Consider the following 22,076-nt stretch of genomic DNA (forward strand, 5'->3'; position numbering starts at 1 on the left):
AAAGCCCACCTGACATTGCAATGTCCAGCACAATGAACAGCCTCAGGACTGAGAATAAACCAGCCTATTCTAGAGCCATCCTGCAGGTATCCTGTGCAATTCACTGCAGGTGCCATGCCTGAAGGAAAAGATATGTACAGCCACAAAGGTGAAACAGGCTGTGCCTTAACATCATGCTATGCATGCTCAAATAAAATCCTGCCATAAGGTAATTTATTCACAGTTTTTGTAATCTCAGTGACTAAATAGGGAACAGATATGCAATATGTGCAACAGAAAGAATGGAGATTGAATAAATTCTGTAGAACAAAATTTCACTGGAAATTGTTAATTAAACTTCAGGTGCCAAAGTAGGATGACAGATGAAGTACTATGGGAAGAGACTGGTTTACTGCAGAAGGCTTTTGTCTAACAGGGCAGAGACACACAATCTGGGGATGTGGGAACCATCTCCTAATGTAAATCTGGTAGCTCCTTTTGCACAGCTGGGGAAGGCTTTTGGGTAACTTTTGTATATCACAGTGGAGTATCTTTGATACAAGTATCTTTGGCACACATTTTTACTCAAAGGGATCCCTTTCATACCTTTTTGGTAATAGCTGCATCATTCTCAGTCCTCAGTGTGAAAAAGGGGTCTCTTACTTCCTCTGACATATTTCTGGTACCCTGATGTATCTTGCATTTCTACCTTCTATGGGTAACTTCTGTGTGCTCAGGAAATATTTGACAAGGGAGAAAGCTGAGGATTTGGTCACTGAGGCTTTTGTTAGACAAATACAGTTATCATGGGTTCTCTTATCACACAAATGAAAAGTAGTATTTTAGAATCCAGTCAATAAATCCTTTGTTCTTTATGACTACTTGAAACCTTATGAAGGCTAACAGAAGCTGCAGTAATTCAAGTAATAAAATTATCATAATATTTTAAGAAGAACAAAAGTACAAGTCTCCAGCTGAATTCTGAACAAGCTTTAGATTTCACAGACAGGTAGGACAGAAAAGAAACTGAGAGAAATTTGACCAATATGACAAAATATAATTCCTTAATTTCTTTGGCTGTTCAAACTTATACATAGGAAGAACTTTATTTTGTGGTCTCTCAATAACATTGATAACATCAAAAAACAAAAGGCACAAAAAGGTGTGATTCAAGATAAGGAAGTCTGATTTCTGAACTGTCAGCCATAAACTGAGATCTGCTTGACATCTATGTCAGACTATCAGGTTCTAAGCAAGCATTAGCTAGAAACGTTTTCTTTACTGAGGTCTCTCTTAACCAGGAGTGTGAAAGCTTTCAGATATTCCTTCTCAGGGCAACTGCTTTCCCAAGAGCTACATGTCCACATCCTCCACTAATGTAATTACACTTTTCAATGGCTGCCAGTTCCTGGGTCTAGATTTTCCAGTTTTAAAATCCGTGCTCAGATTTCTTCATCATGCTTCAAGACTGAATTTTTAAGACCAATTTTAAAGGCCAGAACAGTAATGTAAATCTTGAATTTCTATAGACAAAAATGTTCAAGATGAAGAATGGCTGTTTGGCAGTTGAAAAAGTGGAGATATATACAGAGGAGGCATTTTGTAAGCAGTATTTGCTCTTCTCATTAGTGATGTGAACTATTTTATTTTATTTTCATTTCAATGTGCATACTTTGGGAGATTACTAAAGTTTAAATCGTTATTCTACACTTTCATTACCACACTTACTGAATACAAATTGCACACTGTTGCTCCTTAAAACTTACATCTATATATTACTGAGTATACATTGCTGTATAAGTGTGACACAAACATAATTGAAGACTTTGTCTCAGATTCCAAGAACTGGAGAAAGGACATAGATAAAACTGCTTGTATTTCTGCTTGTCTATATGACAAAAAATAATTGTAGAAGAAATCTGACTGTCTGCAAGTCATTAGAGGCCTTAAATAACTTGATGCAACACCTAGGTTTGGTATAAGGTTTGTATTTTGCAGGAATTCTCATAAAAAGATGCAAAAGTTTGAGTACCCCCTGCACTGCTCCTTCTGTCCCATAATCCCAAGGGAACAACAATCATCCTGATATATTTTTCTTATTCCTAGATCTCCTCCAATCTGCTGCTGGGATTGACGACTTCAATCCTGAACTCAAAGTTTTCTTTAGGTATTGAAGAAACATCCTGCAACTAATCCTGAAAGTATCATAGAAAAAAAAAAAAAAAAAAAAGGTTTAGTTCAAAGCAAGATAGTTTTATGAGAAATAAGCCAACTGAAACAGGAATTACAGAAACAGACTACATAATCAGAATGGCCCTATGGTCACTTTCAGAAAGCAAAATATGTGACCTGTTACATCAATATACAAAACCTTAAAATGACACTGCACATACCAGGCACCTCCATGAGACAACTTGTCACATAAAAAGGACTTTGAGGTTCAGTAGTCTTTTAGAAACAAAAATAGATATTTCCTTCTGTCTCAGATCAAGCAGTTCTTTGCTTTCTTGGCAGTGAAATGCCAAGGAGGATTGTGTGCTAGCATGCTGGTACTCCAGGCCAAGTCTGGTCCTGATTTAAGACACTGAACTCTCCTATAAAGTGATTCAATTAAATCACGAGAATTGCAAAAAAATAAGTATTTCACTCCCAGCCTCACCACTAACTCACTGAAGGTATCAGGCAAACCCAAACCCTGCATTTATTTCCATACAAATTAGCACTTCTAGTCCAGCCTCGCACTGATATCAAACTTTTAAAAAAAATCTCTTCGCTATTGGATTTCCCCGGTGAAGGCTGAGCTGTGTTTCCGCCGGTCGGAGCGGCGGCCGGGCCGGGCGGTGCCGGGGCCGCCGCTAGAGGGGCCGGGCGGAGAGCGCGGCCCGGTGCTCGCCCCTCCGCCCCACAGGTGGAGGAGGCAGCGCGGCCGGGAGGGGCCGCGGAAAGCTCCTCCTTCCCTCGGCTGCCCCCTGACCTGCCCCTCGCACGGCCCGGGCTCCCCCTTCCCGAGCACCGCGGCGAGACGGGAAGGGCGGGCAGGAGCCGGCCCCCCGTGCGCTCCCCTCCCCTCCCCGGCCCCCCGCCGCCTGGCACGGCGAAGGCGGAGCGTCCCTGCCCGGGGGACGGCCACAGCCGCCGGCCGCCCTTTCACCCCAGCCTCCACCTGCTCGCCGCTTTGTTTGGGCACGGGGGCGGAGGGGCGGCGCGGCCGTCCCCGCGTGCGGCGGGGCGGGGGCGGCACGGGCACGGCCTCGGGCCCGGCCCCGGGTGACTCGGGGCTCGCGGCCGTTCTCGCCGCCGCCTTTGTGAGCGGCCGGCCCGGGCAGCTCCTCTCCCCCCTCCTTCTCGGCCGGGGATCGCGCCGCGGGGCTGCCGCTCTCTGGGAGGGGCGAGCGGCTGCCCCGTTGGTGAAACGCGGCTTTCGCCCTCTTTCCGAGGCGAAGGGGAAGGAGGACACCTCTCCCCGCCGCGCTCCTCCCAGCACCCCGCGTTGCTCGGCGGCATTTGCCCCGCCGCCAAGTTGCCACAAGTTGGTGCCGCCCCCCCGGCGCCGGGCTCCGGCCTCGGCGTGAGACAATACCGCGGGCTGCGGGGGAGGAGGAAGAGGAGGGGGCGGGCGGAGCAGCCCTCGCCCGCCGCCGATGGGGCCGGGCCGGCCGGCGCTGCGGGGCGGGTAGGTGGCTCCGCGGGCGGCCGCCGGCTGGCGCGCACCGGGGAGCGGCCGGCAGAGGCGAGCCAGCCCCGGCGGCGGCGGGCGCTCCATGGAGGACTTGGGGCTGCGGGGCGGGCGGGAGCGGCTGGCCATCGGCGACCCTCGGCTCGGCGCCGGGCTGGTGGAAGCGGGGCCCGTGACGGTGATGGTGGAGCAGCGGGCAGCCGAGGGCTACAAGCTGGTGGAGGTGCAGCTGAGCGGCGGGGCTCCCTGGGGCTTCACCCTGCGGGGCGGACGGGAGCACGGGGAGCCCCTCATCATCACCAAGGTGAGCGGCGCCGGGGCGGGCGGAGGTGGGTCCGGCCGGCTCCATTTTGCCGTGCCCGCGGCGCTGACACCCGGGGCGCAGGTGCCGCCGGGCCGGGGCTGCTCGGGGCCCGCCCGGCGAGCGGCACCGGAGGGAGCGGGGCTGGTCCCTGCACCTCTGCGGCAACAGGTTGCGGGCGCAGGCGGCGAGCGGCTCCGCGCTGCCGCTTCTGGCCGCTCGAACGCTCCGGTTAAAGGCGGCGCCGTCGTTGCGGGCGCTGGTAAGCGGCTGCGGGAGCCGAAACCCTCTGCTGGGCTCTTCCCTCCCTCTTTGCTCTCCGGGCTCCTGGAGTAGGAGGGTATGGGCGCTGAAACTCACGGCTCCCGGGCTGAGTTTTCTCCGCTGCCGTTGCACTTGCAAATTCTAAGTAATCAGGATAGCCTTTTGTTTGTCCGTTCTTTAAACAAAAAGGTCTAGTGACCAAATCCATGCACCGAAGACGGGGGAGGGGGACATGCTTGGGTATATGTGCACTTTCTGGTGGTTGACTTATTTTTTTCTCTTTTGGTGTTTTGTTTTGTTTTTTTTTTGTTGTTGTTGGTTTTTTGGGGTTTTTTGAGGGGGGTTGTTTTGGTTTTGTTTTGGCCTTGTATACTCCCAGCTTTAATCTCAATGTACTGGACACGAGTTGAAGAAATGCTTCACGTTTCGTAGATTTTTTTTTTTTTCATCTGGATGTTTTTTTTTCATCTGGATGTGTTTTGGGCCCCCATTCTCAGTAATTGTTGGTTTTTGCAGTTAAGACAGCTTTCATGTTGCACAGTGAAAGCACATTAAAATAGATCCATATGTTGTAGTGAAAAAAAAAAATCACATTAGCAAAGCACATTTTGCTCTAGATCTGTCAGACAGTTATATATATGCTTTTGTCTACAAGTCCTTCAGACTCTGCATGTTCCCGTTTTAAAAGTGTCAGAGGTCAGCAAGTCCTGTTTTATCTACAGCAGAAATTATACTAATCTTATTTTTCATTTGATTTTGTTGTGAGTTTTCTAGTTGGTTCCCCTCTCCCACCCTTGAAACAACTGTGTTACAAACTTTCCAAGTGAGGGCTTTTCAAACCATCTGTTTGTAAATCACTTCCCTTGTGCTGTTTTTCAAGGAACAACAGTCAGTGTCAGATGTATGGGCTGAAAAATGACTGCAGGACTGCTGGCTGCTTACCAGTGTCCTGAATTAGAGAATAGCAAACCTGTGAGCATTTGAAAAAAGGAGAAAGGAGCTATTTTACTATGTATGTACCAGCTATTAAGTGCCAATTCAAATAATTCCACCTTTCTGGTAATGGCTAATAAGTGCTACATCTAAAGACTGATCAGTGATATTCATAGTGTTACCTAGGTGTTAAGTAACAGGCATAAGTATTTGTGGCATGAGGATGTGGCTGTGGTATGTGGAGAGAAGTGTCTGTGCCTGGGAACCTTTTTAACTGGGTCTGTTGCAAGGGAATAATTAAGTGGAACCACTTAAGTGGAAGAGCAATCTGGGTCCATCTGTACAGACCTAGGAATAAGAGAGAACCTGGATCCTTGGATTTTAGTTTTGGAGTATATTTTTATTTGTTAATATTGGGTACAGTGGCATAGAACTGGTTTTGAAACAGGGGCTGAAACTTGTATGCCCAGGACTACAATTCTTTAGCTGCAAAATTTTCTATTTTGATTTGGCCCATCCATCATGATGTTTTGGTTTTTTTACTGTACTGCTTCTGGTGGTGGGAAGAATAATTTAATACAGAGTGGCTAAAGCCCCTTCTTGCAGGCGATGTAAGGTTTGTCTCCTCTCAGCTGAAGAGAGCTCTGAATTTCAGTGACCCTGTTCCTGAGTGGGGTCTTTGGGCTGCTGTGGATGAGGAGATGCCGTTTCACCAGTGCTTCTCTTGGTGGCATATGTCCTTCCTTCTCAGGTAGATTGATTAGTGGGAGACCCAAGAAAACCCAGTGGAGTAAATCCTTCAGGGCACCTGTGGAAAAACTTCTAGTTTTCAAACTGTGCTTTAGCAGGCTATGAGGCTGTTTCTCATTCTAGTCCAGAGCATCTCTGGGGTGGTAAGGGTGGATGACAACAACTGCCAACTCTGAGAGGAATGTGACAAGGTGTGAATGGAGTCTCAGATAGCAGCTGCTTAAAGGGGATTTCTGAAATTCTGCCTGTCTCTGCTTTTACAGTCTCAAAAGCAAGATCAGCCTTTGAAGAAAGTTGCACCTTTATGTAAATGCTGGGAAGTCTGGGTTTGTAAATATTTCGTTAGCATATATGGCACAACTGCCAGAGGAGTAGCACCAAAAAATACTGTAATTGAAAATTTATGAGCAAGTATATGGTGTTCACTTTTCAGCACTTTCTGTGTAATACATTTCTTCGTTTCTCTGGTTGTGTGTCTATTTCACTTGATGATAGGAAGGGGCATTTTTTATTACAGGAGAGTCTAGAGCAAATGCTGGCTACAAATATTATTTAGGAATTTTTTAGCTGGAAATTAAGTAAATTAAATTAAGAGTGTCTTTTTATTATCAACTTGCCAATAATCAGAGAAAGGAAGGCATGCTAAAGAGGAGAAAAGGTCCAGCCTTACCAACAGTGTAAGCCTGTGCTCAGCTGCTGGAGTTTTGTCCCTGCTCATTGCAGTGGGGTTGCACTGGATGACCTTTAAAGGTCCCTTCCAACCCAAACCATTCCATGATTGATGCTGTGAGGGAAGTGCTTTGCCCCAGGAGAGGTCAGTGCACAGTCACACTGCTGGTGCCCAGCAGTGAGCTCAGCGCTTTCTGGGTGGGCAAGTTTCCCTGTTTTGCAGTAGTGTTTCTTTCTTTACCTGAAACAAGACTTGTAGAAATAGTCCAGAAATAGAACTAGGTAGTCAGAGTATCAAGTTCACCTGCCAGGCACAACCTTTTTTTTTTTTTTTTTTTTCCTTGCCCTTTTTATTATTGCTGCAATAGGTGCAGAGGAGAATGGTGCATGATACAGCATGCTCAATCTTTAAACATAGCTGATCGTCTGGAACTTCCCCACCCAAGTGCAAATGGTGTTGCTAGTCTTCAAGAAAAAGGTCTTTTAGCATTGTCACTGTATTGCATGTCATTATTTTTTTATGTCTCTTTAAAAAAAATGCTTCACATTTTTCCTGATCTCTGCATGTATGTGTGATAACATTCCAAAAAGGAAATTGCCCAAAGGCAGCTTGTTCTTGCCTAATTTGACATCTTGAAAGAAAGGACTTGTTTTTTATAGCAACACTGCTTATTTCAACAAAAGATGAAATGAGAACTTTAAGAATAATAATTAAAGTCTCATGAGCCTCAGTTTGTATTTGTATTTTCCTCTTTTTAAGAAACAACGCCTGAAGAGGGAGATCTTATTGGAAAGAATGAAAATGAAAAGTCAAGAGTGCTCAAGTGTGAATCTCGTGAAAATCCATAGCTGCATTTTCTTGGTTACTTTTACTTTAAAAGTGCTCTTATCTGAGATGCCAAACTTGCAGTGTCAATCGTACTGTTGATTGTGGGTGGTGGATAGAAAGTAATTTCATTTCCAGTACTAACAATATCCTTAGGAACTCTGAAGTTGTTCTGCAGTCAGCTTTATCCATATTACATTAATAAATATGAGAACATCCTAGTTCGTTCATTTCAAGACAGATTGATGTGTCATTTAAATAAATTTCTCTTTAGTATCAGCTTTACAAGTGCCTACAGCTATACCTCCTCAAGCTATGATCTCATTGCAGTCTAATCAAGGCTGAGCTTGGCTGGTATTTCAGCAAGATTTCCAAGTGAAACCTGGACTGTTGCAAGAAGTTTTGTTGTTGATTTAGAAGATAGAGTTCTTGTCTCCTGAATCAGTGCTGAATTCATGCCTCAGCTGGAGGTGCTGTCTTTTAAAAAGGGAGTATCAGAAAGACTCAGAACTTTTATTTTCTTTATTCCACTGAGCTTTCCTAATGAGCTCACCGTGGTTAGGTGTGAATTGTAATTTGTTTAACCTAGCAATCATTTAAATTGTATAAAGAAATGCTTCTCTAGTAATTGTCTGCAAGACTTCTCCATGTGACTTGTATTAATTTGTTGTTTCAGTAATAAATGATTACTGTTTTAATTTACTGTTTTAATTATTAATTTAATTAATAATTCTTGATTCTTTGGCCTTAAATGTGTAACTAAAAGCAATAACTTACATTGCCATACTGCAACAATATTTAGGATGGGAAAAGCTTTATTGATGCTATATACAAATGAATAATAAAAGGAAGACATGATCAAGCACAAATACTGTTTTCTTCCCTCAAGTTGTATGTTTGAGGTGAGCTGCATTGTTTGTAGACATTAACAATTCTTAAACTTGACTGTGAAGTTTGATGTCCAGAAAGCAGCATTTAGCAGTAATCCTGTGAAGTTCCTGACTGCTTCAACTAAAATGCAGCCATTTGTGTAAATAGCTGATTTATAAGTTCTTAGGAGGCATTGTACTGTGGCCAAGAAAGAATTCTAATCTAGGTCTCCATATCTCAACAAATTTAATTCACTTCCTTCAGTTCTAGAAAGATAATACATGGAGGATTATTCATTCTGTTTTCTATTAATTTTCTCTTGGTCATCAAACCCAGGTAGAATTACTGACCTATGTGAGTCAGAATTTTAACTACTATATTAGTGAACAATTTTGAAAGAAAGTATCAGGTCATGTTCTGTGTTTCTTTTGAAACTTTTGAAACTTTTCAACTTCTTATCTTGCAGGAGGGACTTATGGTTGAGTTGACCTTTTTGAGTTGTTCAATTTGATAGTTGAAAAATATTTGGAAATGTGTATACATTAAAATGAATGTTTTAGGCTTGAAATAGTATAATGTAGCTATTTGTATTCCCCCCTGCCAAATATGTTAAAAATTGGGCTTTTTTCAATCCTATAGAAACTGTTCTGAGTGGTGTGTTTTCCTTGGAGTCTGGTTGTTAGATCCCAGGTTTCTATTACTGGAAGAGTGGAGTTGGCTTGCTTTGATGCAGGAAGATGTTATTGCTTTTAATTTGGTAAGCTAGTTGATGAAGGGAATGCTCTCAATTTTAGTGCTTTAATAGCTGGTGAATGACCTCTTTACTATGACTCTTAATTTACTGGCAGAATGGAGCCCACCACCCTCATATGTGGTGTAAATGATCTGGCTGCAGAAATCTGAAGCTTGGGAGGTTAGGTTTGCAGGGTTGTGGGTTTGGTTTTGTTGGTTTTTGTTTGTTTGTGTTTTGTTTTGTTTTGGTTTTGCAAGGGCTTGAGCAGTTGAAATGGCACCAGTTTTGGAAGTTGCATTTAAAAGTTATCTTGGATAATACCACATGTGATCTAAAAACTGTAAGGAGTTGAAATGAAAGGATGGTTTAAAGGCTTTTGACTTCAGAAGTCTCAAGTCTGTTGAGTTAGGTACTTAGCAGTCAACAGTGAGAGAGTGGGGTTTAACGGTGTGTGCTTGGAGTAATGAAATTGCAGTCATCCTTTGTCTATTTCACAGTGCATTTCAAGAGAAAAATCTTCCAGAGGACTCAAAATGCTCTATTGAAAATCAGAACTAAGAAACTTCTAACTTTTGGACCTACTGATTGCTTCTGTCTTCTTGGTTTTTATCTCCTCTGCATTTCCCTCTTTCAGCTACTTGGGCAAAAACTTATCAAATTTATCACGATTTTTTAGTTTGAAGGAAAACACAAACAAAATCATTCATGTCTCTGGAGTCTGCCAGAGGAATTGGTGTGTTTTGTGGGAATAGTCACTGCAATAGGTGTGGCACAGCTGGAATGACTTTGAATGTTTTGGTCTGTTTAAAGGACAATTTAAACTTCTCTGGTTGTTAGTTCATACATATGTTAATTCGTACTTTTCAGTAGGAATTTTGGATGCTATTGTAGACATTAGTGTGGAAATAAGAGATCTGCAAGACACCTCTAGTTATTGCTTGCTATTGTCAGAGGTTTGCCAGTAATGTAATTTATTATCTAGATATTCATAGTGTTTATGGTTTTGTTTGTTTCTTTTTTAAGAGGAAAACCAGTGTGGGTATGTGTAGTGTTTATGCATATCTTACATATGCTTTACTCAGTTACTCTATAGACTTATTTTTATCTGCAGACCTTGATTCATTGTATGTTCTCCTGCTTAATGAGTATTTAAAGTATGGGATTGTGGAAAGAATAAGGTAAATGGGAATTGAAACGTGGCTGTGAATAGATTAGAGGAAACAACTGTTTGGTAGTAACAAAGCCAGTATTTTATTATGTGAACTTCTTTCTTCTCAAGAAAAGCTATTTGTATTTAGTCTTCCTATGCATTTGTAATCTATACATGGAATACCTAATATGTATATGGATCTAGTTTTGTGGGTCAGTTTGTCATACAAGTTTGTGACACGTTGTAGGTGCTAAGGAGATTTTTTACTTGCTGTGCATTTAAGAGATACAGTGCATGAAGATTTTCTCAAGTAAAGTAAAAATTAATGCAGTTATACTGATATTTCATGTAATCTATGAGGACTTGCTTTCAGCTGTCTATTTTGAACCTATTTGATATTAATGCCTCTCTAAAACTTAACATAATTCTGGACTTTTGGGTTTGGACTTGTTTTTTGTTTGGGGTTTTTTGGGGGGTGTGTGTGTTTGCTTAAGTCAGAAACAATCTTGGAAGCTTTCTAATTCCACATAGCATATTTTCAGTTTCTTAAAGCTTATGCAGGAGATATGCTGTGCTCTCCTTATCCCCTCCTACCCTTTCCAAGAATATTATTGCTATTCTGGAGGGAATTATTGGGAGTTGTAATTTTTGTACTACTTCTAACTTCACAGATATGGTTATATACAAGCAAGACAGAATGTAAGGTTTATGGAATGGTAACTGAATATTTTGTGTTTAAATGCATTCATTCAGTGACAGGAATAGTCTACAAAGCTTTGAATGCAATCAGTTTTCAAAAATCAACTTAATTGACTTCTGAATGTATTTGTACCATCCATATACATTTTTCCAAGCAGCAGACTGATGTTCCTCTGGGTTTAAGACTAATGTTTAATAGAAGGAGATAGTTTTGAAAATTGTTTTGTACTATTTAAATTGGGCAGGACTTAAGTGCTCTGAATTGCTTTCTGGAGGTGCCTGCCACTTGCTGTCAGCTGTGTGAGAAGTTGAGGAAACCCCTGGTTCTTCCATGGGTACCTGTAGTGAGGTGAAATATTACTGAGCAAGGTTGTCTCTGTTTGCAGTGTGTATGCACCTATACCTAAAATATTTTTTAAAAACTTATTTCTCTGATTGTTTCTGTGCATAGCTTTCCAGTTTGATTTATCAAGCTGATCAGGGGAGAGTTGTTACCTACCAAGGACAACATTTATGACCTTAGGAGAGAACTTCCTTCCCCTCTCCTTAAATTAATACAATATTAGCATTCAGTCTCTGATTAATTCAGAGCATTTTTTGTAAGCCCAGATCTCTAATTGCAGATAAGAGAATGGCATCTGCCACATAACAATTTTTTGGGGTTTTTTTAATGGTCTTCATGTGTATCTGAAGGTGATTTTGGTGTGCTGGACTCACTCAGGCAGAGAGAACTTGCTGGTAAATGCTGCAAATGCAGAAAATTGCAGCTTTGAGAAACTGAAATAGCTTTTGTCAGGTACACAATTCTTGGGTTGACTCTTAGAGTAGAAACAGATGGAGTTGAGTGTTTGATGATAGAAAAGAGGTGGTTATTTCAAAGTTCCTCCAAACCTTGATGAAATGCCAAAATCTACTGAAAGCTTTGAGCTTTCAAAAGTCAAAAGCTCAGTAGCATTGGTACTGAGGGGAATGCCTCACATCCTGTCCCTGTACTTCTCCTACCTCACCCCATATAGAAAGGAAGACATGTCCTCTGCCACCAGCCCTGCATTCTCGCCATTTAAATCTGTCCATTTCTAAACTGTTAGATTCTTTGAAATGTTTAAATTCCTCTTACTTACTTAGAAACATCTCTTAACTGATACATTTGCTAGGAAATACATTGTCACATTTCTTAGATACAGATTTTCTGAAGGACTGTGCTTAGTAATGAGGATTTTTTTTAAAAAAAAAAGATGTAGAGTGGCCTGTGGTTCAAAAAGGGTGGAACCAATCTCAGTGTCAGAAAGCTAGAAATGGGTAACATAGTAGGGAAACCTGCTTCAGTGTTTGAGAGGCTGTGTCCCATTGGATAGCTAGTAGCAGAGCAATGATCAGGATGTTCTTGTTATTGTGATTGTAGGTGGCTTTACTGGATCTTCTTTGGTCCAGACTCTTTGCTATTCTGTCCATAGTGTTTCTAAGCTCTAGATAATTTCTGTGCTCACACTACAGAAAATACTCTAGGCTTTTGCTGTGCATTTATGTCATCTACAACAACTCGGTGTTTGATGTTCTGCTAATAGCAGAGGCATCTCTCAGAGTTATCTCTGGGCAGTTTGGCAGAGAGTCCAAGAATGCTTTTGCTGATGTGTGAAGGTGAATTCAATTTGGTTTTGTGGAAACTGTAGCATAACCTACTGAAACTAAGGGGATTTTTAAATTTTTTTTCTTTTTTTTTTCTTTTTTTTCTTTTTTTTTTTTTTTTAATAATAGAAATGCATGAACTTGATTATAAGTTGTGCTTTGATTTTTTTTTTTTTTTTTATGGAAAAAGATCAATGTGTTAGTGAAACTTACTTGAAATCATACCCAGAACCTTTTAAAATGGCAAAAGTTTTTAATTTTAGAGTTCTTTGTCCTCAGTCCTTCTAGTATATTCTCTCAGTAAGGGACTTGCTGGAAGGAGGGATCAGTCAATGACAGTACAGTACATTTGTTTGGAAGTGATGCACAGGTACCTACTGCTGTACTCATAATTGCAGTTTCAGTACTTTTCCTCTTCAATAAAATATGTGCTTCCTCTCAAAAAAACCTTCACAAAGCTACACAAACAGATTATTTTGGATTTTTTTCTCTCTCTTGAGATAAAACATACTTTGCTACAAAGTTGCTTTGAAAGCTTCCAACATAAATTATGAAATAAAGCAGTGTCTCCCAGTTTCCCAAATACATATAAACTAAGTCACTGTTCTTTAGGAAATAAGCTGCTGATTTGGTTCAGTGAGCACTGTTTGGGGCTAGCAATACTTTATTTTGTGAAGCTGTTCAGTAAAATACTCTAGTATTTTAGGATAGTATCATAGAAACATGATTTAATGACAAAGGAAGTGAAGTGCTTCCTACACAGTGTCAGTTAGTCATCAGTGTCTTAATTTTCTTAAACAAATTACATGCAAAAATGGGTTTGTGGGTGTTTGGCTGGCTAATATCTGATGCAGTGAATTATACAGCACCTGATGAGTATTTGGATTCTGGATAATGCAATAATTACAGTATTGCAAGTTTTTTTCCTCTACAAATACATATTTTATTGACCCAGAAGAAAGCAGAACATTATATTTCAGTAGAAATATTTGCAGTTGTCTCCTGTTTTTTTTTTTTTTTCTTAATGGAATAGCAAAACATCCATTTCACAGCCATTCATTCAAGTAAAAGAAAGATGCAAACATACTGTGTTGACATAAAGTAGTGTTTTATTGAGTGTTTATATGTGGAAAGAATTTTAGGATAACAGGGAAAACTTGAGGCTTCATGTGTCTGTTAAACATAATTATTGTTTTGAATAGTTAATTCAAGACTTAAGAGAACTGTATACTTTAAAAAACCAGCTTTTATAAATAGTTTGTAACTATTTCTTGCATGACTATTTTGGTCAAGTGTCTTTATTTCCAAACAGAAAGGCTCCTGTAAAATTAAAAGACTGTGTCTTGTTCTGAGGCTGTAAAATATGATATAAATACTGAATTTTCTTAAATGTAATTCTCATGTCATAATGCTTCTCCTAAATTTTAAAAAATTGGTAGAACACAGCTTTTAAGTTCTAAAGTAATTTTTCCCCCTTTAAACTATGTCTTCTTAATATGTATAAGAACTTTTGTACTACTTATTCTTTCCCATTTATCCTGTTTTGTAAAGGTAACACTGGACAATTTGCTTCTCTGCTTATAAAATGGAAACTCCAGTGATACATTAGTAAAATAATTTTTTTCCTACTTTTTACCTTCTGGGAACTTGATGTTTTTTCTGACTGCTGGGGAAGATTGCTATCACAAGCAGGGAGTAGGGCTGTGCCTTTTCTGACACCTTGGAGACCTGAGGAGTTTCTGTAATTACTCAGTCTCTTGTTAGGGAGGGGTGTAAGACAAGTCTTTTGTTGCTCAACTGAATTTCTTCTGTCTGATTCAGGAAATCATCATCTTAACAAATATTGTAGCCATGACCTGTTATGTCAGAGATGTCTGTGATTAGAGTATGCAAGTGAAGATGCATGTGGCTTGTTTGCTCCCTTGAAGACACTAAAGGGTCTGGGTTGGCAAAGCTTCAGCACAGAACCCTATCAGAAGCAAAGAACTGGAAATTTACTGCATTGAAAATTGGGAGATCTAGTAAATTAATTACCTCTTTTGCCATGGGTTGCTTCTGTACCTCTATGGAATTGTGTGCTTTGCCTCTGGTAATGAACAGAACTAATACTATATCACAGAAATCTTGTTTCTTGTGAAACAGATCTGATGCAGAAGGGCTGAAATATTACAGTGACATAGATTTTATAGTAAGAGCCAGAACACAAATATTTGAAAACCCTTGGGGTACACAGAGTTCTGTCAAAAGCCTGTAGCTATGTGATTCTGTATGTTTTTCTTCACAGCAGACACAAACACAAAGTATTGTTTTATCTACAGTGTCATCATAAGTAATATACCAAAGTGTACAGGTCGATTTCTTTTTACAAAATTAAACCCTACCTGAAATGCAGATGCTTTCAATGCTTTAGAAATGTAGAAGAGATGACTGGAGTGAGGTGGGTCAGCACCTGAATGCAAGGCAAAGAAACCCCTGAGTGTGGACAACTTATATAGTAGGTCAACCAGCCATTTCAAACATTTGTTGGTAATTAAATTTCACAAGGAAATGTATTTTTGTAACCAAAATGCGTCCTTGCTGACCACTTGAATTTCCTTCAGTTTCTGATGATTATGACCCACTTACAGCTCTATAATAGAAAGATACTGTCAATGAAGATTGATGATGATTTCATCAATTGTCCAAGGTGATAGATCAGCCTATGAGGGGGGCATGTTTTCTTCTAACTGCAGACAAAATAAAAAATTTACTTGGTCTGCACATTACCAGCAGTAATTGGAGGCTACTGTCTGTATTGTGTCAATTGGTGCCCTCACCCTGCATTTCAGCCTAAAGGTGTTGGGCTAGTGTAGGCTCCACCTTAAATCCAGTGCTGCAAACATCAAGTCTTTAGCAACCTGGTTTATTTTGCTGAAAGCTGACTGGGGAAATGTTGCATGAGCAATTTAATTATCTGATTAGAGGGAGTGGAGGTGAGCAGCAGGGAGTGGCAACATCATGGTATACAGTCATATGCTCTGCAGTGTCTTACAGGCTTTAGTCCAGCTGACTTCCAGTGAAAATAAATTCAAGTATCAAAATATTTTTGAAAATGCTTAATTCTTGTTTTCTAACTTTTGAATTGTCATTAACCAGCAGACTGAATCTAAAATGTATTAGCTTCTCTTCTGAGGACAAAATGGATATAATGATTATTAATATATCAGAGTAAAAAGAAAACTGTTTTACTTGGTTTTATTTTTGGCTACCAAAAAATACTTGACATTTAACTAAGAAAGCAGGTTTGCTAAATCAGCACTAAGTTAAGTCATGACATATTATAGATGGGTCTGCATCTCTTACATGGACTTCTTTGCCTAAAACCTTGGAATTTTCTGGTCAATTTGATTGACTCTGGCTGTATTTTTTTTATGGCCAAATTTGCTTCTGAATTTGGAGAAATTTTGATGAATTTTTTTTTGGGCCTCTTGTTTTGATGCTAAATAAAATTGGTTGTATACCTTTCAGTACCCTGCTGCTAGTAATTACTGCTTTTAAAACTGTTTTTAACTTTATACTGATTTTTTAAAATTTTTCTGATTTGTTTAAATCTGTTAATTCTGGATGCCCCATCCCTGGGAGTGTTCAAGGCTAGGTTGGGTGGGTCTTTGAGCAATGTGATCTAGTGAAAGGTGTCCTTGCCCATGACCAGGGGTTTGGAACTAGATATTTTTAAGGTCTCTTCCAAACCATTCTGTGATTTGTCCATGGAATTTAGCATTAGCATGTTATCCTGTATGGTTGTAAGGAATGTGAGCTAGGGTTGTGTATTACACACTTAATTACAGAAGTCTGGAATCATTTTACAGAGTGATTTGGTCTTTACATTTTATATTCTTGTAATAATTTGGGGGGTTTTATACTTATACTTACTATTTTTTAAGAGAAGGCAAAAGAAAAATGGCATCCTAGTGGTGTCTATGTAACTTATCAGCTGAACTGCATTTTCCAAACTAATTTTCCTGTGGGAGTCAGAATTAGAAGGTGGCTGGGGTATCTTATGTGGTGGGTTTAGGTTTCTCCTTTGCCAAAGGAATGTTTGGATTCAGGAACTCAGTCTCCAGGTTCTGGAGAAGGTAAGTTGTAATTTCCTCTTCTGGTCTTGGGCTCAGACTTTTCCAAATTTCCTTTAACCCATTTGAGTGTTACTTCTTCTTACCCAAAAGTCTTTTTCCCTTGTCATTCTCCACATGAGTGATTCAATTAAATAGTCAGTATTTTCTTTCTTTACCAGTTTCTTTCACTATGCTGTTTCTTTCCCTAGCTCCAGAGCTTCTTTGCCTTTAAAGTCCAAAGCGTACAAAATATTTGGCATGAAGGATCTTCACACAGAACTTGTGCAGTTGATTGAGGTTTCTAATAGCTGGGCACTTTTAAAGGTCAAGAGACACAAAGCATGACATTGTGGATGCTGTCTGATTACTCCTTCCCCTGAAGCAGGGGTCACTAGAGTGTTTCAAATGTAGTTGCCAGTTGTACTTCTTAATGTAAAGATTTCTTATCTTAATTTTATTTTAATTATTTCTTGGAACTGGGTGAACCATTTCAGCAGAAACGTAAGCAGAAGCAATGTTTGAACCTTACATGTACAATGGAGAGTTTCTGCCTAACTAATTGAAGTATGGCAAATTCATCAACCACTGAGAGAAAATATGATCTCATAATGAAAGCATTGACCAGCTTTGATTAGTGGAGTGGTTCATACCACCTGTGGTTAATTACTGAAGTGGATCTTGGAGTAACGTGAGGACACAAGACGATTTTTGTAAAACTATGGCTTTTAGATAGTAATCTACTTAATAAAGTAGGTACTACTTTATTAGAAAGGTGTAATATGTAAATAAGAGCAACAAAAAGACATCTGTACATTCTGTACCATAAATTTAAATCCAAGTGAACAGGAACTCAAGAGCTTCCAGGAAGAGCAGCGATTTTTGTGTTTTTGTAGTCGTATTTGAAGTTAATCAGTCTGTTTTGCTTTGTTTTGTTTTAATTCAAAGCCAGAGTACACATAACAAACTGTGGTCTGAAAAAGTATCCTGTGAATTTTGGTACTCAAGAGAGCACATTGTTTTTCTGCTGTCTCTGGGAGTCATGCAGCTAAAACACCCAGCTTTAGTTTTGAAGACAAGAGTGCATAGCAAGGTTAGGGATTGTTTTGTAGTGTTTGATGATAGTTGTCCAGGTGCTGATTAAATTTTAGTAAAGCTTTAGAAAAATGTGTCTCCTTTCTGAGATATTCTGAGAGTTATTTCCCTTTCTGATTAGGCTGTGAGTTGAGGCAGAAGGATCATGACGTAGTAGTTAGGCATTTAAAGCAGCATTTTCATGTACAGTGTCAGAAAAGGAATTTTCCATTCTTGAATATGTGTTATGCAAAGATTGCAGTTTTGGAAGAAAAGCAGGAACACCTTATGACCTCCAGCATATTGAGGGGTTTGGTTTTGAGGTTTTTTCTTTTTTTAAAAAAAAAAAAGACAGTTCAAAGGCATTTTGTTCTTATCTGATTTATGTTCACAGATCCATTTCCTGAACTGACCAAAAATCTGATGATGGATGCCAGTTTCTTGGAAGGTTTCAAAGTTATGTATTAAAATTAAATCTTGAAGTTCATGACCTTTGCTTATTGAATGCTGGAACTCATTCTCAAAGGAATGGGAAAAAAACCAAACCTGTAAGCTGTTACCTAAGTTACAGAACCTAAGTGATGCTGTGAAGGTGGTGCACATAAAATGGGGACTTCTCCCCAAGGTCAAGAAGAGACCAAGTTTTTAATGTGAAGTTGAGGATGCAGTGGCAATAAAAGAAGGGATTGTGCAGCATCTTGGGTGTTACAGCCAAGGTTGCAGCCAGTATAAATGGGCAGGTTTTTTAATTCTGGTGATTGACAATTGACACAAGCTTCCAGTTTACCAGTATGTTGAAAATCTAGTATGGTGCTGGAGAACAGCCAAAGTTACTTAAAAACTGACAAAATATATTTTATTCAAGGAAATCAAAACACAGACTGAAATTAAATGGATTTTTAATCTTAACAAACTTGAAGACTTGGCCATGTTTGAAAAAATAGTTTCTAACCTTTCAGCAGTATGTCTTGGTACTTTATTCTTATGTTTACTCTTGCTTGGTGGCTTGTTGTTGGTTTTTTTGAAAGATACTTGCTCAGTGCGAAAGAAGTTATTGGCTCAGTGTCAGCACACTTGGAAGAAAGCAGATCAGAAATAAAGCTGGATTGTGAATTGATGGACCCTTTTAGTATGTTGTCCATTCACAGTTTCTGAAGAAATAGAAAACTGCACTGGGATTCAAAAGCAGAAAGCTTGAGTTGTATGGTGGCAGAGCAAATTCTAGTAAATCATAGGATCTGTAATCCATCAAGTTGTTAATTAGTCACAGGGCAACTGAACAATGAAAGTTTTGACTGATACCTTTCAGGTTAAGTACAGGAAAAAAAATGGGGTTTGTTTTGTATTTCATTGTGTTTGCAGGATACTCAGATGAAAATATGTGGTTTTGTTGATAGTTAAACACAGCTTTGAATCCCTGTTTTTCATGATCATAAGATTGTTTATATAAGATATGAGATCAGATCCTACTCTGAAATAGTACAATATTTTCATTTATCAGTTAAACTCCAGATGACTTTTGAGATTATAGTGTTTAGTGTTGGAATTTCTTTAGTCATTCTTTATATTTTATCCATGTTTTCTTTTTTTGATGACTTAGCTATAGCTTCAGTGGCTCTGGAAAAAATTATTGAGATTACTTAGATGCAAGTTATGATTAAATGATTATACTTAATGTCATATCTCTGTGATTTTGAATACTGTGTTATTTCCTGCTCTTCTTGGTGATTCTTAGTCATATGCTGAGTGTCATAGCAGTGTTTGGAGGTAAAGCTTTTGTTGTGTGGCCTTCTCTGTGGTGTGGAAAAAATTTTTAAACTATCCATTCTCTTCATAAGGACCCCCTTAGCAGTAAAAAAAAAATCTACTTAAAATCTTTTGGACTGAAACCAAAATTCCATTTACTTTTTAATTTGAATTCTTTATTTTTCTTATTACTGTACAGTACTTTTAGTTCCTTCTCATAGAGTTTGCTGCAGTGTGTCTGGTGTTGAAATGTATCTGAATCCTAACCTGTTTTTAATGAAAACAAAAGATAGAACAACCTGTTCTAGTGGAAGTCTGTAGCAGGGGGGAGGAACTAGCCCTTCCACCCCAAACTGTTCTATGATTCTGTGATGTGCTGTGCACTAGGTAGGAAAATGCTTTAAAGTTCTCTGGTGCTAAGGGTATCACAAGCCTCAGTGACTATTTCTTCCAAGATACTCCTCCTGCTTGGGATTGCTTTTGGGTGGAGACCTGAGGGTATGTAGCAACACTGGAGGTAATTATACAAGATGACAATAGGAGCAACTTGTGGTTATCCCTGTGGCTGTATCAGTTTTGTGCTGGTAATTGTCACAAAGAAAACTTCCTATGGGAGGCTGTGTCATGCTCATGTACAGCTGCTCTGTTGTTACCTGGCTGGAGCCAGCTGGTGACTCCTGGAGTGTGGGATTTGTATCAGGGCATAGTTTCTGCTTGCTTGGTAGTTTCAGAGGGAAAGATTTGTGGGAAATAAATTTACAAATGTGATGAGCTCTTAACATGCAGGTCAAAAACAATAATGATGTATTAGCCACCCCACTGATGAGGAAAACATCTTGGTTTTGCCAATCAAAGATTTCCAGTAAGGGCTAGACGTATTTTTTCCTGATTTGTGGCAGTCTCTGTATAATGATTGTTGCAGAAACATCTCTATGTATTCTTAGAGAGAAGCTTCTAATTTGATCCACATTTAAAATTTCGTACATTTAGAGACAATCAGTATTCTCAGGTCTGAAAGAACATACTCTGGTTCACAGAGGGAAAAGCTTCTGGAAAAGTTAGGAGATCAGTAATTTCAGTTGAAGATGCATTCATTGCCTTGGAAGATTTCTGTTAGTTTTATTTAGATGTACATTTATGGATTCACTGCAAGTAAGGAAAAAATATGTGAATTATTTTTATTTAGTCATAAGTTTATGTAACTTTGTTTTGCCATGATTTGGCCTTGGTATTCTGAGATGTTACAAAAATTGAGTATTTATCGACTTTATTTAGGAATTGGAGTTGCAATTTCCTCACGAAGCTTTAAAATTCTCAGCTGAAATTCTTTTATTTCGTAAATGGTAACTGTTGGCAGTGGTAGAGTCTGTGATGAGCCTCTGTCAGTATGTGCTGACAAAATGGTGATTTATCTACTGTCCAGTCCAAACCAGAGAGCTTGAGAAGTTAGCAGTGCTTTCCAATCAGTAATAATTTTTATTTTTAATAAATGTAATAAATAGCAATATATATTTGTATCAATTCACTGCGTTTTTCAAAAACTTCTGTTTGAGTTGTAAGTGCACTCAAAATACTCTTACTATTTATACTCTTAGTGCTCCATGTACAGTGTTGCCATGAATATCACAGGCTAATTCATACCACTCAGTCTAAGGATTTTTATATATTACCTTTATTTCTTTTCCTTCATCTTTCAAAGTTTGTTCTTATCTTCAGAGTTAGACCTCTGTTGTTTTTGTAGCTCCTTCATTTGAGATTGCCATCCTATGAATATCTGTTCTATGGATTCAGTCTTCCAGTACTGTTTTTCCAAACCTGTTTAGTCCTGAAAACAACATCTGTTGCTCTTGACTCTCACAATGTTGCTTAGAGACATGGTCACCTTATACCTCATTCTGAAAATGCCTTACCTGTAATTGTTGACAGTATCCTCTACTTAGAAAGCAAAAAAGAAATCATTTTTTGTTCTTCTTGGCTTGCTAACATGCATTTTGTAGTAGCTGCTGTATAGCCAGCTTAATGTACTCTGTTATGGATTGATTTGCTCCATCTCCTTACTTAGCATCATGAGACAGGGATATTGTCTGGGTGGGCATATCTGCTGTATCTAGGAACATGAGGACAGCTCTACTGAAGAGGGACAAAGTCTATTGGACCTAGTTTCCTGTTTGTTGTGGAAGTAGCTGAGGAATAGTTCTGATAATAATAATTGAGGAATAGTACTAAGAAGCAGAATTATAATGTAATTTTAAAATTATTATTATTTCCCTTTTATTTTTGATAAGTTTATAAAGGTAAGGATGTCTGAATTATTTGTGTTTAAGTTAATTAGCAAATTCATGGCAGGACAGATTTTATTATTTTTAGACTAACTGTATTTTTGAACATTTGCCTTCCTTGGTATCTACTAGCAATGTTTGCTACTTGCTTATAAGAAAGTGATGTGATTTTACACAGCTGTAACTGGCTTTGTTATAATTCTGAGAAATAACTGGCCTTCTTGATTTTGTGGATTCAAAATAGTGTGCTGCAATCTATTATATAATAATTCTTCTTGCTTCATCTTTTCTAAGCTCAAGTCTGTCCTGATTAAATTCTCTTCATGAAGATTTTGGGTCAGTATCTCTGACTAGCCTGTTCTGTGCTCTTACATTCTAAATTCTGCCAGATTCAAGGTACATGAAACTTT

The 22,076-nt window shown here is 39.3% G+C and overlaps 1 protein-coding gene across 1 annotated transcript in view; it reads left to right on the forward strand.

Annotated features, from left to right (window-relative positions):
* Positions 1–3,546: 3,546 nt before the first annotated feature.
* SHROOM2 (shroom family member 2) overlaps positions 3,547–22,076 on the forward strand; it is a 117,201-nt gene continuing 98,671 nt past the window's right edge. Inside the window, 1 exon segment of the mRNA XM_079298876.1 lies at positions 3,547–3,959. Coding sequence (XP_079155002.1) covers positions 3,741–3,959 — 219 coding nt within the window. The 5' untranslated portion in view covers positions 3,547–3,740.

Source organism: Erithacus rubecula (assembly GCF_903797595.1).
Source record: "Erithacus rubecula genome assembly, chromosome: 1".
Taxonomy (NCBI): Eukaryota; Metazoa; Chordata; class Aves; order Passeriformes; family Muscicapidae; genus Erithacus; species Erithacus rubecula.